Source organism: Dipodomys ordii, unplaced genomic scaffold, assembly GCF_000151885.1.
Source record: "Dipodomys ordii isolate 6190 unplaced genomic scaffold, Dord_2.0 Scaffold44, whole genome shotgun sequence".
Classification (NCBI taxonomy): Eukaryota; Metazoa; Chordata; class Mammalia; order Rodentia; family Heteromyidae; genus Dipodomys; species Dipodomys ordii.
The window spans coordinates 2,596,137-2,613,490 of NW_012267260.1; the positions used below are offsets into that span (position 1 = coordinate 2,596,137).

General features: G+C 46.4%; 1 protein-coding gene across 1 annotated transcript in view; it reads left to right on the forward strand.

Annotated features, from left to right (window-relative positions):
* Klhl31 (kelch-like family member 31) overlaps positions 1-14,840 on the forward strand; it is a 28,762-nt gene extending 13,922 nt beyond the window's left edge. Inside the window, exons 3-4 of the mRNA XM_013019064.1 lie at positions 14,328-14,508; positions 14,793-14,840. Of these exons, the coding sequence (XP_012874518.1) occupies positions 14,328-14,508; positions 14,793-14,840 (229 nt within the window). The remainder of the gene's footprint in view (positions 1-14,327; positions 14,509-14,792) is intronic.
* Positions 14,841-17,354: the final 2,514 nt, after the last annotated feature.

Below are 17,354 nucleotides of genomic sequence, written 5' to 3' on the forward strand. Positions count from 1 at the left end.
CGGCCCCGACGCCCCGAAACCCAGACGCCGCCCTCGGACCAACCGGGCCCTGTGGACATGGCCGACGGTCCCCGGCGGGAACGGCACCGACCCCCCACCCGTCCTCGGACGGGATGGAGGGGAAGCACCTGGAAGCCGGCGGGCGCACGCCTCGCCGAGCCGGCGGGACGGCCGTCCACAGCGCCCTGCGAGCACCCGGCCCGAGACGGAGGGAGGTGAGGCCTGCTCCTCGCTCATCCGCCCCGCCGCGTCCAGACAGGCCGCTCACACCCGCCCCGCGCGTCCGTCCGTCCGTCCGCACCCGCAGTCCGACAACCGCGGGACGAGGACGCCTCTGAAGACTCGTCTGCACCGAACACGTGCAGACTAATCCCTTCTTGCCATTTCCTAGACAATACAAAACAGTTGCTGGTTACCTGCACTACACTGTGGAAGGTATGGTTTGTACCCTAGAAGTAACTTCAGAGGGTGGATGGATGCAGTCATGGGTAAACGTAACACCACCGTGTGGTGGCACATGCGTGTGTACGTGTGTGTATGGATGGATGTGCATGCACACATATGCGTACATACATAGGCCACTTGCACAAGGAACTCAAACATCTGTGGGTATTGAGCTCTGTGGCAGGGATGTCTTGGTCCCTATCTCCTGAGGACACCAAAGGATGATAGCATGTTATTCCAACTGTGAAAAGTGTTTCACTGCGGAGCAATTTTCTATACTGCCCTCCACCTCTAGGCATTCAGTAGTAAAACTCAACTACAAGGTATGGACACTGCAGATTAAGAATGAGACGTTATGTACATGCACTGCTTCCTTTCCTCACAGAAAAGCTGTTCAAGCACAGAGCGAGTCCGCAGGCATGCGATGCTCACCTGCCCGTGCTGGGACCTAACGCTCTGTGACAAAGTCATCTGTGGGGCAAGTCAAATCACCGGACGCTCCCTCTACCACCCAGGCACCGCACGATCCTGTACAGCCCTGGTTCTTGCAGCCCAGTGGTGCAATGCACTTTGCATTTGCAATCCGTCATTTGGGCTGCCCTTTACAAAGCCACAAATGCTAGGTTGGGAGCACCCTGGCATCTCCACTGTTCCATAAGCACACACCCACACAACCAGAAAGTGCCTTCCTAACTGTGAGAGAAAAAAAAATGCTCAAATACCCTCAGTGGGCAAACAGATAACTCCGCCCTGGCCTGGGAGGAAGGATCTAGGCCTTGAATTATGACAGAACTAATCACTTGAAATATTTTCTGATAGAAAAATGATGAGAGATCATGAAACCCGAGGATTCTTCATGCATCAGAATGTGACGAGGTAGGCTGTACAAACCCTGACAGTGGCTTTCTAGGAAGAAAACCAGAGATCTGTTAGAGCTGGACAAATCATTTGAGGTTACCATCTGAAAACTCAGAAAACAAAATACACATGCGGGCTTGACAGTGACCAGGGCACACCACGGTCTTCGCTCCCTCAACAGTTAGACTAATGAAGACCAATAGACACTTGAAATGCTAGGGTTTCTGACATTGGTAAGGCATGTGGAAGATGAGGATTGGAGACAGTTTTGAATCCTGAAACATCCTGAGTTGTATATACTTGTTATATTGTCGTCTTTCACATGTAACTCAGACAGATTCTTTACTTCTCAAATGAAAATTTTACTCCATCTCCACTATGATTTAAGCCTACTTACACTCACAAGTCTTAGGAGCTAATGGTGTACTTCCTTTTATTTTTCTGATGCCTTGTTATTTTTATGACGCCTGAGTCCTATCTATGATTAAGCAAATGCACCCAGAGAAATAGCATGTTACCTGGCAGCTGTGGTAATAAAATTCAAGAACTCAAGCTAGAGACCTGATAAGGTCTCCAGGAAGCCACTTTCCTGTAGCTTATCCATCTTTGCTTGGGATCTTAGGATCAAGTTGTGGTCCTTAACGCAAGGGTTGTTTTCAGTGTATTGGGTGTTTCACTCTTACTCCTGGTAGATCAGTGAGGATGCAGATGACACAGGGCTGTGTGCTGATAGTGGTAGAGGGCTTGATGCATAAAGAAGTTAACTGAGGTAATAAGGAAGTGTGTAAGGAATGGATCTAGGGTTCTAGCAATTACAGTGAGTGTGTTTCCCAAACATGTAGATGAGCAGAGGTCACTTGGAAATATGTAAGCAAAAAGAAACAAAAGTAACATCAATTTACTTTTCCCTTAGTTACAACCAAGTGAATCTGTGTCATCTCTAAGGAGCTGGCCTGTCTCCTACTCACCAACGAATGTATTCCTTGACACAAGGCGGCACTAAAAGGTCTTTTTTTTTTCACTATTTCTTTTTGCCTCAATAAAAACTAGGGCGTGATTTCTCAAACACACTTCCATGCATCACTATTGGAACTGAAGATTAAAAATACTAATCTACCCTACAGCACCTCAGTGGGAAAGACCACTTAACCACCCCCCTTAGGGAACTTGAAATAGAAGAGCTATCTTGGATACTGTTAATTATCTATTTATTTGGCAAGGGTTGGCAGAAAATGTCTTTACTTAAAATATTCTGGGACTGAAGAAGGAGCAGCCAAACAAAATGTCTGCAGTGTTGTTCTGTCAACATGTACAGATGAGCTCGATCAAAGACCAATGTGGACAGTTTGGAAGTATTCCCTCTGTGATGATTGGGGAGGTATTGGGGTACTTGCTTTTGCTTTTTCCTATTTTGTTGTCCTTACTCACCTAAATACAACAAAACAAATGCTTGAAAGGGTGTTATACTGCTAGAAGACGTCAAAGAAAAAGGCGAAAGCAGTAATAATGACTGGCTTCCTGACTCAGACCGAAGTCTTGACCATCCAGAATCTGTAGACTAAGTGGATTTTCCAGTCCCGTTTCTGCCCTGACAAAGCTCGGCTGGCACAGCTCGGGTGCACCATCAGGCAGTGGCATAACTTTGGGGGAAACAAAAGCATTTTACTGCATGGTAGAATCTCACAGTCTCTCTTCCATTTCAGCTTTTTAACTGAAAAAATGAAATGCAACCACCAACCATGTGTCTGTGTGCTTAAATAACAACATTTAGTCATGGCTAGGATAGTCAGCGTTTCTTAGACTTCCTTGGGGCCCGTATCCATGTAAAGAGACTAGATGAAGAACAAACTCTGGTCCTGAGAATACCAGCCAGTGGCAGCATCTCTGAGTTTTCACTCATCTTCCACCTGACTCCCCAGTCCGTGTGCTGCTCTCCCTCACCTCCAGTCCTTCCTTCTTTCTCTTTAGGTCTTCCCCTTCCCCCCTCCCCCTCTAACTCTCATTCACACATAGGGCCATCTGTCCCATCCGCCGCACCCAGGATCATTTAATGATATAACCTATCTGAGTTACTCCATGATTTATCAGATCCCTATGTCAAGCTTAGTTGAAAGTCTGGAGGCTGGAGGTGTTCAAACCCACCTCTACGCTTTCCTCTCCGAGCAGTACAGGGAGGAAAGAGCAGCGCTGTGAAGGAGAAAGCATGTCCAGCCTGAATCCTTAGAGACAGCCCCACAGCCCGTATTTCCTAGATACAGGCACAGTTGTGTGCGGCGCAGCTGCGCCAGACCATCGATCACCCACCCGCCACCCGGCTTCAAGCCAAGTATGCTCCCGAGGGAAAAGGAGGAAGAGAGGGACTGTCCCCTGTCCCTTCGGTGGACGTAGTAGCCTGTAGTTCTTAACCTGAAGATCGCACCTGCATCTTTGATTAACTTTCTCCCCAAAGAAACGCCCTTGTAAATATAGCCTAAGCATCATTCCAATTCTAGCTCTTGATATTCAGTCACAGTGAAAGAAGTGACTAAAATCTTCAAAAAAAAAATGAAGGCTTTTTATCATTGCTATTCTTTAGCCCAGAAGAGGAAAATTAGGAAAGAAGCAGGTACTGGTCACGCTGCATGCCCCATGATCTGACTCGGCCTGATCTGAAGGACTCAAGCCTCGGCATTTGGTGGTCTTCACTCTGCACTCACACTTGGTTTTCAGTATAGGCTACGCATTATGGGATTCTGTCTCCTTCCATCTTGGAGACATCTCTGCTCTTAGAGAGGAAAACTACACAGGATCTATTTTTGTGAGTCAGGTATATCAGTTCCACTCCCATCTTTTTGGCCAGAACTAGCTATACAGCTGTACCTGGATGTAAGGGAGCTGGAGAAAGCCTTCCTATAAGCCAGGAGGAAGAAGAAACGTTTTCACAGAGCATGGTCTCTATGACACATAAGGCTGCTCTTCTTCCCTCATACTTGTGAAAGGAATAAAGAGTGTTCCAGTCAAAGTGACAAATACACTCTTCTGCTCTATTCACACAACAAAGGTCTCCTTTCTCTCCTATATCATAAGATGGACAACTAGCGTTCCTGTGACACCTTGTATTTTCCTTCTGAAGAACAAGCCTACCAAATTCTTAACTCAGTGGGCCTACAGATCCACAGCATGCATTAAATGAATCAGTATTTCCACAAATCTGGGTTCCATAAACTCTCGAGGAGATCATCTAGTATCAGTCATCGCCCTCCAGCCTTCCCAGCCTGGACATCCCTGTCCCTCTACTTTCAGAATGCTCTAGATTCTTCTTTCTAGAACAAGGCTGACTAGAAGTGACACATTTGTGACTCAGTTCCTCTCACTCCAGCTGTGTAAGGAAGTTCTAGTACTGGGTGGTTTAGGGAGAAGAGAATACACAGGTAGAGTCTAAAAGAGGATATATATATTGATTGACTCAGTCAATGTTAAAGAAGAGGGCTCCTGAGGGAAAATGAACTGTTTTATTCTATCACAGCTCTGCATGTGGATGGCAAAGGAAATACCTTTGTTGTTTAGTAAATGCTCAGCGAACATGACCGTGAACCATACTCATGGCTGGAACACCCTCAGGGGGAACTGCTGAGGCCCAAAGCACCGTCTTTCAGATAAGCATTGCCAACCCTACAAAGAGCAATTAAATTAACGAGCACTGAGGCTCACTGTGTTCTCTTGGTCCTGAGGGGAAAGGTAAATCCAGGCCTGTGCTCACCCGCAGGGGATCAGAGGTGCTATAAGTTTTCTAACTGTGTGATTCGCCTTTCCTCTCCATGCCCCATGCCAATCATCACGCATTCTCTGCTCAGGGTCTGCTCCTGGAGATTTGGGCCTATTCTCTATTCAGTCAGCAGGAGGCATCAGGAGATGCGGGGAAGGTTCAAGTGCTGTGCACTTCTGCCCTTCTCTCTGAGGCGTCAGCACTGTGCCCTGGCCATGGGTATCATTCTCCACAGCTCCCGCCCAGGGCCCCGAGTCCCTGCTTCCAGGCAGGGCTCACATCACCACCTCATAGATTGTCTCCACTGATATTTTCTTGGTGGTTTACTTATGTTCTGCCCTTCCTGTTAGAATAGCTTCCGGAGGAGCAAAGACCAGGTCTGTTTGATTCACCGCTGTATTTCACATTGACAATGTCTGTATCAGGAAGTCCGTTTGTTTTGTGAAATAAAAGAGTGAGTAAAATAATAAACCCTCACAACTCACTGAGTTCTACTCTTGTGTTACTTGTGCGTTCACTGAGATACACTGCATGCAAAGCACTTCTCCTGCTGCATGACCCACCAGAGGTGAGCGCACAGTGAAGAGCCATGATAATTAGATGGAACCTGGAAATGTAACTAAGAAACATTACAGGTGACGGGAGTTATATACCCCAAACCTGACGGTGCACTTCTTTAAAAAGAACTCGTGAGATTGCTATCTCTGGAGCTATTTCCCCATTAATGTTTAATTAGATGCTATCTATAATTACCAAATATTCAAAAACATGTTGGGACTGATTTTAACACCTAGTTGGTTTTTCAGTGCTTGCTTGATACATTCTGACATGTGCTTGGATATACACACAACGTGGTCCGGCTATGTATGGATGTAACATAGAGGAATCGTGTTGCCACATGTTTATGTTCTGGAATTCACAGCCATTCTAGTACCATCAGCACCTGACTTGCAGGAGAACGAAAGCAGTCAACCGTCCCTAGTCACTGCTCTAAATACTCCCTGTGAGTAGTGTGCCCTGGGGACCTGGGGACGCTGTGAAGGTGGTGCTACTCACAGGCACCCGGGCTGTCTCACACACAGGAGACAGCAGGGGGACGGCAGCAGGGGGCTGCCCGGAGCCCAAAGTGGTAGAGTGCTAGCCTTGAGCACAGAAACTCAGGGACAGCACCCAGGACCTGAGTTCAAGTCCCATGACCAACCAAACACACACACACACACACACACACACACACACACACGCACTAAAATTTGGCAACTTCCACAGCCAAAGGACCAGTTCCAGCTTCAGAGGCTGCCCACAAAGGTGCTGTTTGGAAGATGGCGCTGTGACCCGGAGAGGCATCTCAGGGCAACTCCAGAGGTCATGTGCTAACAATGGTTGGGACACAGGGGAAAGACTTGCAGGTGGTGGAGGGTCCCCTAATACAGAGAAAAACTGGCTCCAAAAACAATAAGTATTGCTAATTCCAATGGTTTGTCCTAGATTCTTTTTTTTCCCCTTCGTTAAGTAGTTGTACAAAGGCCTAGATTCTTATAATTAAAATTCATCTCGGGGCTGGGAAGGTGGCTCCATGGTGGAATGCTTGCCTAGCATGCATGAGGCCCTGGGTTTGGTTCCTGAGCACCACCATAAGCAGAAAAAGCCGGAAGTGGCGCTGTAGTTCAAGTGGCAGAGCGCTCACCTTGAGCTGAAGAGCTGAGGGACAGCACCCAGGCCCAGAGTTCAAGCCCCACAACCAAAAAAACAAAATCCCTCTCAATAGGTCGGTGCCTCTGAGGAAGTTCAGTAGTTGGGTCACCTGCCCTGAATGATAAAATACAAAGACAGAGGGTGTCTTTGGGATCAAGAGAACTGTTACAGTCACCGGCAGGTGGAGTCTGGGTAGAGAAGGGAGTTTTTAGCTCCCTGGTGAATATCCCCCTCCCCTGAGGACATCGGCACGCAAGTCCTTGGATGGGCATGTGCCACACAGTGCCCTGGCATGCCGTGTGCTCGGGGCCACTGCTAGGTCTGATAGAGGTTCAGGAAGGCCTAGAGTGATCAGAGTTCACAAGCTGCCTCTGGCCTTTTCCCTAACCATTGTACAAATAATACCTTTCCAGTCTTACAGGGGAATAGAGAAGTTAGTGAACACTTGTTTAAGAACATGCCACAGGGTCCGGTACAGTCAGTGTGGTGCACACATTACTGGTACTGCAGGCAGAGCTGCAGCACCAATGGCACCAGAGAGAAGGGCCTGCTCACTGCCTCAAAAACTACCTTCAGAAGTCCTAAGAGACATGTCCAATGCCTTGCTGGTATCATCTCGGTGCTAGAGATAACACCTGAACCTCACTGCATTTCCAATAGAGATTCTGATATCCACTAGTGGGACTGCTTTTGTAAGTAAAGAACCAATGTGTTTAGAGAAAGAAAAAGAGCTAACCAAAGTGCTGTGCCTGGGTAGATGCCCATGGAAACACACAAAGCGGTGGTGATTAGCATAGACATAGAAGTCACAAGGCACGTCAGCAGAGTCCTGTCTGCCAAAGCTACAAACACTGTGTTTAGAACCCCCTGACAAATATCTGAACTAGCGCTGGGAATGCAGCTCTTATAGTATAGCCTAGCACATGCAAAGCCTGGGGTTCAAGACTCAACCCTGAAAAAACAAATCAGAGCAAGCTCAACATTTTACTGGAGAATACAACGGAACTTCTCAATGTAGAAAAACAAGACTCACCAATTTTTATTTCATAGGATGATAATGGCTTGACATCAAGAACAGACACTGAAATTAAGTCACAATCAATGTGATCGTAAATGGCTTGACACCAAACAGACCTTAAATGTATCTCAGAAGAATGGTGAACAATTTCAGGTGGAAATAATGGGCAGTTTGAGTAAAAATGGTATACTTTAGGAAAACTGAAATGACTTTCCGTAGAAACTCTGGGATAAAACAAAAGCATATGGGAACCTAAGAATAGGGGGGAAACGGCTGAATCCTCAAATGAAAAGTGAAAAATGAATCAGTTAACATCTCTGACTATGTGCTGAAATTGACCAATTTGCTGCTTGATTTAGGAAATTATATAAATGGTGTCACCTTGGAGCAAGACAGGAAAAGTGGATCAGAACATGGAGACCACTCAGACTATCAGTCAGATGTCAATGTAAAGAAAATGCACAGAGATGGGGAACACACATGTTCCCCTTGGCTTAAAGGAGAAAATACACTAACTGAGAAGCTTACAGATGAAATTATGTGTTGAATAGTCCGAAAATTCATAGCTTGAAGGAGAGGTTCAGCTAAGACTTCAAATCCTGACTGCACACTGTCCAGAACATAGACAGGAACTCATGCAATGGAAGCTGTGCTTTACCTCCCAGGAACACCGAAACACAGACTACACCACCGGCAGAAAAGGGAAGCCCAACTCCTGCATAAAGGTGTCTAAAGACTGGGGGAAATAACTGCAAGAAGCAGCTTCCTCCTGACAAAACTGGATTGTTTCTCATGAGGAAATAATGCCAAGAAAGATGCTTACCAGATTTCTTCACCAACCGAAGCTCAAGAAGACAAAAGGAAAAACGACAACAACAACAAAAACAGCGAATCACAACAGACTAGTTAGCTGAAACCGAGGTTAAGTCCTGCTCTCTCCAAGTCGCCCTGAAGCAGACACCCAAAGCCTCCCACACAGCCCCTGACCCTGGGCCAGTTTATTCTACAGGGCTGCAGGGGAATTGACATAATTGAGGTTGGGGATCTTGAGCAGCCGAGATTATCTTGCATTATCCCAAAGGGCCCAATCTAATTACCTGAGCCCTTAAAAGAGAACTTTCTCACCCTGAGGCCAAGTTGCAGAAAAGGAAATCCAAGATGTTTGCAGCATTTGTGGATTGTATGTGTTTGAGTGGCTCCGAGACGTGGGTACCCACACGAGGCTGTGAAGAGGCCATGAGGAGTCGACAGAGGCCCCTAGATAAGAACCATCAAGAAACATGAGCCTCAGCCCTGCGGTTGCAAGCATAGGAAATTAACAACCTCCGAGCAGCTTCCTCATGAGACCTCTGTCCACCCTCTGATTCTATCCCTGTGAAACCGAGAGCAGAGAAATGAGTTGAGATGAAGTAGACTTCTGGCCTACGGAGCAGGGGACTATACATCTGTGTGGCCTCATGGTATGTCTGTCTTTCTCGCCAGCTGTAGTAAAAGCATGGTGTCCCTGCTACTCAAAAGCAGCCCTGGACACAGGCCTGTGAGAGGCGGGGCGAGAAGGGGACTTAGGAATGGGGAGACATCAATCAAAACGCATTCTAGTTATAAACCGATATAACTCCTTTGTACAACTATTTGATAATTTAAAATATATATTGCACTGTGATTAAATTCAAGAGTCTTCACTACTTCAACCATCACTAAAACTCTTCATAACCAGGTGAAAACATTTTAAAAGTTCAAGACCATTTCTATATCCTGGGATAGTTATTAGAAACCAACAAAAGCAAACTAACATTTGCTTCAATGAAATTTTGAAAATCCTTCAAGTAAACTTTTATTGTATTTTTATTAGTTAAGTCTAACTGCATATATTAAGCTTGAATGCATAGGGAGTTTATACTTTAATGATTTGTTTCTTTGAAATGCTTTAAGAGCATCGTTCATTTGTTTAGGTTATTCTTTACTATATAAGTATGCTGTAAAAATAAAAATTATAGATGGAAATCTGAATATCTTTTACTCGAGCATATATATTTGGAAAACAATGTTAGAAATTATAATTTTGTCACATCTTAATAATAGCAAGAATAATATTTTTTAAATATCAGAGCTCAACTTAAAAGAGATAAATCATAATGGATTTTAAGAAAGGATGCAAACCTCCTAGGACCAGAATGTCTAGGATTAGAGAGGACGGGTGAATGACAGATGACAGACAGACGGACACTTTTTGAATTTGTGTCTAACAATCTACCAGGGGTTGGAGACCAAAGATGAACAGACCTTGCTCACAGTCCTAGGTGTAGGCAGAGATGCGGCAGGAGAGGCTGGGGGCAGACAGGTGAAGAAATGATTGCTGTATGATGTAGAGTTGATAATCACAGAGGTGTGTGCAGCCACACAGGACTGCTAGGGCCAAAATAAACGAGGGAATTTTAAGCTGAATTTTGCATTCAAAGTGTGTGAATCTTGGGTTACTGTGCCCTGGGGACTGAGAGGACTGTGAAGTCTCTAGCTGGTGGTCTCTTCTGTGGTCTTTAGAAAGCAGTCTAAACTGGGATTCGGAGGACTGAATTATTACACCCAGATCTAATAATGGGCCTCAGACCATTTCTTTCCTCCACATTCTTTTCCTCCATATTTTAAAGAATAACTGCTAGGTAACTCTTTTGTGCAACTACTTAAAGATGATTTAAAAATATGTAATAAAAAATGTTATCTGAAAAAACGACATCGAACAAAGACTGGGACACGGCTCAAGGGTGTGCGCCTGCTTTGCAGTGCTCGATACCACTAAATACAAAACGACAGTTAATTATCCTTCATCAAATGGTTTGGAAACATTTTGAAAAACACGAAGGTGCTGAAAGCTTTTGTCTGGATGACGACATGCAACACTGGGCTGTGTGTGGCCAGCATCCACCACCACCACACATCAGCCACAGCACTAAAAATACTTGATTTCTTAGAATTGCGTAGCGCATTTCTTCTTAAGCTTTCTTCTCTGTCTTTGAAGGATAGGCTGGGGCATGCTTTATTACTCAAGACATATGGAAGAATGAGGAAACAAGAATCCAAAGGAAAAGGCCCAGTGAGACTTGAAATCCATCCATCCCTTGCCATCAGACCATTCTGCACAAACACAGTACACAGAGCACCGCTATGAGAGGAGCCTTCTAGCAACTCTTCTAACAGACACCCAGGGCAGATTCAACTGAACCGGTCAACAGGAAGATTCATCCTTTCCAGTACTCAATTCAGCCAGAAGTCATGCCTTTAAATTTTAAAAGAACAGCTGGGCATGATGGGGTCCCTAGTATGACTCCAGTTACTCATAAGGCTGGGATCTGAGAACTGTGGTTCAGAGCCAGCCTGGGAAGGCCTCTGAGAAACTTGTCTTCAATTAACCAGTGAAAAGACAGGACTGGAGGGTGGCTCCAGTGGCAGAGTCCCAGCCGAGCCAGAATATGAGACCCAGAGTTTGAGTCTCAGAGCAGGTGTGTGTGTGTGTGTGTGTGTGTGTGTGTGTGTGTGTGTGTGTGTGTGTGTGTGTGTGTGTGTGTGTGCGCGCGCTTACACCCTCATACCCCAGGCTCTAGCTTCCCTCCAAAGGTCTCTGCTCCAGTTGTTCTAGGTAAAATTCCTTGCTCTCTCTACCGCAGAAATTCCTCTGGCCCTAATCTCAGATCAAAGGCCACTCATCCCTCACTCATTTAGGCTTGCAGGGAAGAACCCAGGCCCCTCCCCTAAAACACTACTTGAATGGGAATCTAAGCCACTTCCTGGTCTCTGCTCCGCTATCTGTAAGCGAGAGGTTGTGGAAGTGCCACTAACATTACTTGCCATGACAGAGTTTTTAAAGCTTAGCAGCGGGTGCTACGGTTTGGATGAATGAACTGCATGAATCCCAAAGGTTTAGTGTGGAGGTCTGGATCCCAGGCAGCTGCTGCTGGGAGACCACGGAACCTTTAGGAGGTGGTCTGGGGAGAGGTGCTTAGGAGTGGGTCTCCCGGGTGAACTTGGGCCAGGCACAGTGGTGCTCCTTTCAGACCCCAGTATCCAGGAAGCTGAAGCAGGAGGACCCACCGGTCTACACAGTGAGCGTGACGCCAGCCTGGCCTACACATCAAAACCCTGAAAGAAAACCACAAAAAGGGGGATGGTCATTTCATTCTGCTTCCTGGCTTTTGAGAGAAGCAGTTTGCTCTACTCCATGATCCTGCGGAACACCCTACCCTGACCAGAGACCCCAGGGATGGAATGCCAGCTCTCCTGCAAAACCATAAGCCAAATAATTCATTTTTTCGTAAGTTAATTCTGTTGGGCTATCTGTTGTTGTGGCATGAAGCGGGCATATACAGAAAACTAGTCCCTAGTTGGCCTATTTTCTACATTCCCAAAGATGTGGAAGTGTTTGGAACTGCTTTATGGGAAGAATTTGAACCAGTATGGAGGAGTGGTTTAAAGAAATCTCAGCCTGTGAGTAGATCTTAATAGGCACTCTGGTGAGAGGGCTCAGAGGAAAAAATTCCAGTAGATGGCTAGGCCATGCTGACAGGGTTTCAGGTGGAACTGAAGGTGCTGCTGAAAACTGGAGTAGATGACATCATTGTACCTGGCAACGAATTCAGACAAGTTTACCTAACACAGGAGATTTCAGGAGAACAAAGCATTTGGTCTGTGACATGGATATTATTGGCTACATTTAGCCAGAAATTTATAGTAAGAGAAGCAAAAAGAAGCAGACTGAGAAGATCTGGAAAATTATCGGGCTGGCCAGGAAAACGGTGGGCAAGGAAGGTACAGAAATTAGAACCGAGAAGCAGCAGTCATCAGACAAAGAGGAGCAGAGCTGGAGGGCGCTGGGAATCAGCACCACCCCTGCCCGCTGCAGCTTCCAAGGTGCAGAAATGCAACTTGTTTCTAAGACTTTCTAGGGCAGAATGGTTTTGGAACATGTGCAACCAGGATCATGATGTCAGATCTGTCTGCCTGTGTCTGGCCAGCTGTCTGAGACACGGGTAGCCGTGGTTCAAGCAGGCCCCGGTACTGCTCACGGCAGCAGTGGACTTCAGCTTCACCCGAGAGGCATGCAGAACACAACAGCTCTGGGCGGCTTCCACAGTGCTCAACACCAGCCGCATACTCAGTTTATACAGTGCAGGGTTTCATTATATTGCCGGAGCTCATAGTACCCAAAGAAGCTAATAAAGTAGAACAATAGCTGACATGTCAGGTTTTTCAGTCAGATCAGTGGCTGACAGTTTGCCAAACTGTCTTTGCCTTTTTGCAAAAAGAAAGGCCAGGGTGTGCGCTGCGGATCTGGGGTCCTTTCAAATAGGCCCCTACGGGGCGATGTTGAGTTGAACGGTGGGAATGAAGGGGGAGTGGCAGTGGAGAACCTGGAAATGCGCAACTCGTGTGCACATGGGCGCTGCAGGCAGCATGCAGACTTGCCCAAGACAACAGTGATGGGGGCTGCAGTGAGGAAAGCCCGGGGTGGCCCCTGCCCTTCCACCGCAGAGGGCCCCGGAAGCCAGTCAGGAAGCTCGAGGACTGACGCTTTCCCTGTTCAGTCCAGCTTTGCTTGGGGCCCGTCCCTCCTTGCTGGTCCTCTGTTCCTCTTTTGAAATGGGGCTTTTGCCTTGTACCTGTCCCACCACTGTATCTCTGAATCTTGTGTTGTGATTTCTACAAGGGCTGACAGTAGAGACTGTCTTAGTCTTAGAGACTTTGGCATGGACCCATGTGTAGAGCTGATATAGGACTTTGCTACTCCTGATACCACTAATAAGCTGAGGGGTCGTTGGCTCTATTTGGACAGAGCATGCATGGGGAAATGCGATTTCCGTCGTGTGAGCAGCTCTGAGTTCTGAGGAGCAGATGCCTTCAGCTCCATGTGTCAGAGCTATGCTGGCGGTGCTGGCAGCTCAGCGCCTGACCATTGTGGTGACCCCTTGGCAGCCACCTCTAGGGTTCACAGAGGCCCTCGGGAAGCCGCTCTTCTGTGGTCTTTGGTCCTCACAGAGCCTGGTAGCTCTCAGGGCTTCAACTGCTAGGTGTACCTGCAGCTCACAGGCCCTGATGTAATCTGTTCTTTATGCCACCAGCTCAGCTCCCTCTGTGTGCAGGGTCACAAGGAGGCAATAAAACCTCCCAAGACAGGCTTCATTAGGGCTCTGCTGCACCAACACACAACAGCAAGTCTCCCCTTTGACCCACCGGCTCAGGACCATCTCCCGTCCGTGGAACATAATCTCTCTCCTCGGTCCCCGTCTGCCCAGGCATGCTGGGCCACCCATTCTGGACATCATGGGGGGGACAGTGCTCCTTTCTGGCTGTGGCGGGGACTTCTGCAGTTTGGGCTGTGGGGCAGGGTCGTCTGAAGCTATCACAGCTGGAGCAGAGCTTCCCACAGAGACCCTGGAGGACAGCTGGAGCTGTCTGGCTGTAATCATCTCCTAAAGCAGTCATGTAGCTGCTGGGTTCTGTAACAGACATAGAGATCTCCGCAGCAGCCAGGACAGTAGGATCTCCATGACCTGAGCTAAACGCTCCCCTTCAACCCAGAGCGGCAGTGGTCTCCGGAGCGGTGGTGGGCCACTCCATGGCTGAGCGGCCTCCTGGGCACCGGCGGGCCACTTACAACAGCAGTAGCCATGGCTGCCAGAACAACAGTCCTCAGATCCCAAGAGAGACAGCTAGTCAACTGACAGACAGTGATTTGATTGACAGTCCCCCCTGCTGGACGGTGCGGTTGAAGTGTTGGTTGGTTCTGTCTCTGAAGGAACTTCAGGAACAGTCATGGCAAAGTTTACATTTTTTGTTATGAATATGGGGGGGGCTGTGGATAGGTGGAGTTACACCTCTGGAAAACCTGCTGGAGAGGGTTTGGAACGCATCACACAATGTTAACTAGTACAGTACTTCTTCCTGCGACGTTTCCCACCTTTGCTGCCACCGTGGGCCCATCCAAACAGCGCTGCACTGAAGCACAGCTTCTAGCAGAACTGACTGGCGCTTCCGCTGCCCCAGGTACATGGCGATCTTTATGCCTGTGTCACCAAACACAGACCAGGTTAGGAGGCAAGGCTTTAGGAGAGAACAAAGACATCAGAGAACTCCTCACTGACAGGCACTGACTAAGTCCCAGGAATTATAAGAACACTAGCCATATAGTCAGAAGTGTTGAGACAGTACAGTGCTTTGTTATATTTTCATGAGCTCATAGGACTCAAAGAAACTAATACAGTGGGACAATAGCTGACATATCAGGTTTTTCAGTCATATTATCAGTTGTTGACAGTTTGCCAAACTGCTCTTGGCAGTGGCGCTGAATTCACATAACAAAAAAAGGAAAGGTATTAGAATAACCACTAGCTAGTTGGCTTTGAAGAGTCCCCATTATCTGAATGAAAGGTAAACTGGAGTGAAACTACAGAGCAGCCTGGCATGATTGTCAGGATTGTTCAATTTATTCTTTTGCTAAGGCAGACAAACAGTGGTGTGCAAAAGGTTCATGCTACTCCACGGAATTTGAGTTCTTATTTTACTTTGGCCCATGGTAGTGTATTATTTTCTGGAGCTGTCATAAGAAATTATCTACAGTGGGGTGGCTTCAAACAGTAGGGGTGTATTCTTTTACAGATCTGGAGGCTAGCAGTTCAACCTCAAGTTTCCAGCAGGTTTGGTTCCTTTTGGAGGACTCTAAGGGAGAATCTGTTCTGTGCAACTCTGCCAGCCAGCCCTGGCATTCCTCTGCCTCCATTTTCTCAAGCTCATCTTTTCTGTGTGTGTCTCCATCTCTACACAGTAGAGATATATCTGTATCCAAATTTCCTTCTTACAAGAAAATTAGTCATAGAATCCCAAGATACTTGAGAGACTGAGATCAGGGGACAGTGGTTTGAGGCCAGCCTAGGTAGAGAAAGTTCACAGAAGTCCATGTTGACCAACGGCTAGTTGTGGTGGCTCATGCTTGTCATCCTTCACCACGAGACTGGCACAGTGGTAGGCTACAGTGGCACCCACTTGTCATCCTAGGAACTCGGGGGACACAGCAGGAAGATTGTGGTCCAGGGCCCCTCAAGCATATAGTGAGGCCCTATCTCAAAAAGAGTTAAAGCAAAAGGCACTGGAAGAGTGACCTGAGTGGCAGAAAAACACCTGTCAGGGCAAGGCTCTAAATTTAAAGATTAGTACTGCCGTTAAATACACACACACACACACACACACACAATCATGTTAGATTTGGACACAACCTAATGACCTCAACCTAACCCAATTAGACCTACAAAGATCCTCTTTCCAAATAAGGTGAGATTCGGAAATGTCATGAGTTGAGACTTCAACATGCTAACTTAAGCAGTAATAGGTGTACATTTGTTATTGCAAAAGAGAATGTGGCATTTATCAAGTCCTGCCCATTGATGGAGCATCTTCAGTGCTTAGATAAGGAAGGCAAATATGCTTTACCTTTGGACTTGATTTTGGCTGAGATAATTCTCTTTCAGTAGCTTTTCACTCAACTTTCATTTTGAAGATTGCCTAGGTTTTAGAATAAATGTTATTTGTCTTGTTCTTAAATCTGTTAACTCTTCATGTGCAAACCATTAAAAAAAAAAGTAAAATTATGAAGGATCCCTCATTTGCCAGTGTTGCCAATGAAGTAGAAGGAAGAAAGAACAGGAGCCATCCAGAGGTTACTGAACTACCACCAGGGGCCTGTTCTATACAAAGAATTTCACCAGAAGAACAGAAAATGGGGACGTCTTCTTCAAGAAAGTCTGAAATAAGGCTATTCGAGGCTCCGTGTATCTCAGATCAGGAAGTCTGACTTAGAGCTATGAGCTTCCAAAACTACAAACAGAAGCTGCAAGGGGGAAGGCTTGCATCTCCAGGTGGGCAGATGACTCCCTTTCCACAATCCTTTAGAAAAGGACAAATAAAAAGAAAAATCTTTGCCATGGAGAGATTGAAAAGCATTTTCTGAGCTTGGCACTGGTGGCTCACGCCGGTAATCCTCGCTACTCAGAAGGCTGAGGTCTGAGGATTGTTTGGCAGACAGGAAAACCTGTAAGACTCTCCAAGTAATCAGAATCCAGCAGTGGAGCTGTGTGGCTCAAATGGTAAAACAGTAGCCTTGAATGAAAAGCTCAGGGACAGACCTCAGGAAAAGTCTAGCACTGGTACAAAAATGCACAAATGTTCTGTTTGAGTGTTTACTTAGATAAGGCTTAGCAACTATGACCCACATACCAAATGTAATTGCTACCTATTTAGTGAATAAGGTTTTATCTGAAGACAGCCATGCCTATATATTTTATTGTCTATGATGCTCCCAGCAGAGTTGAGTGCTTCCCATGAGGTTTAAAATATTTATTTTCTGGCCTTAACAGAAAAAGTTTGCTAGACCTTTATTTAGATGGCTTCATAAGAAACTGAAAACTAAAGAATGCCATAAAAGCCTATATAAAGGTATAAGGTGTACATAAGGGTTGCAGGGAGAAACTGTCAATGAATCGCTTGGCCTTGCTATTTCTTTGACAAACCTGTGAGCTTAGTGGTAAAAACTTGGCATTAGGACTTACAGGTAAA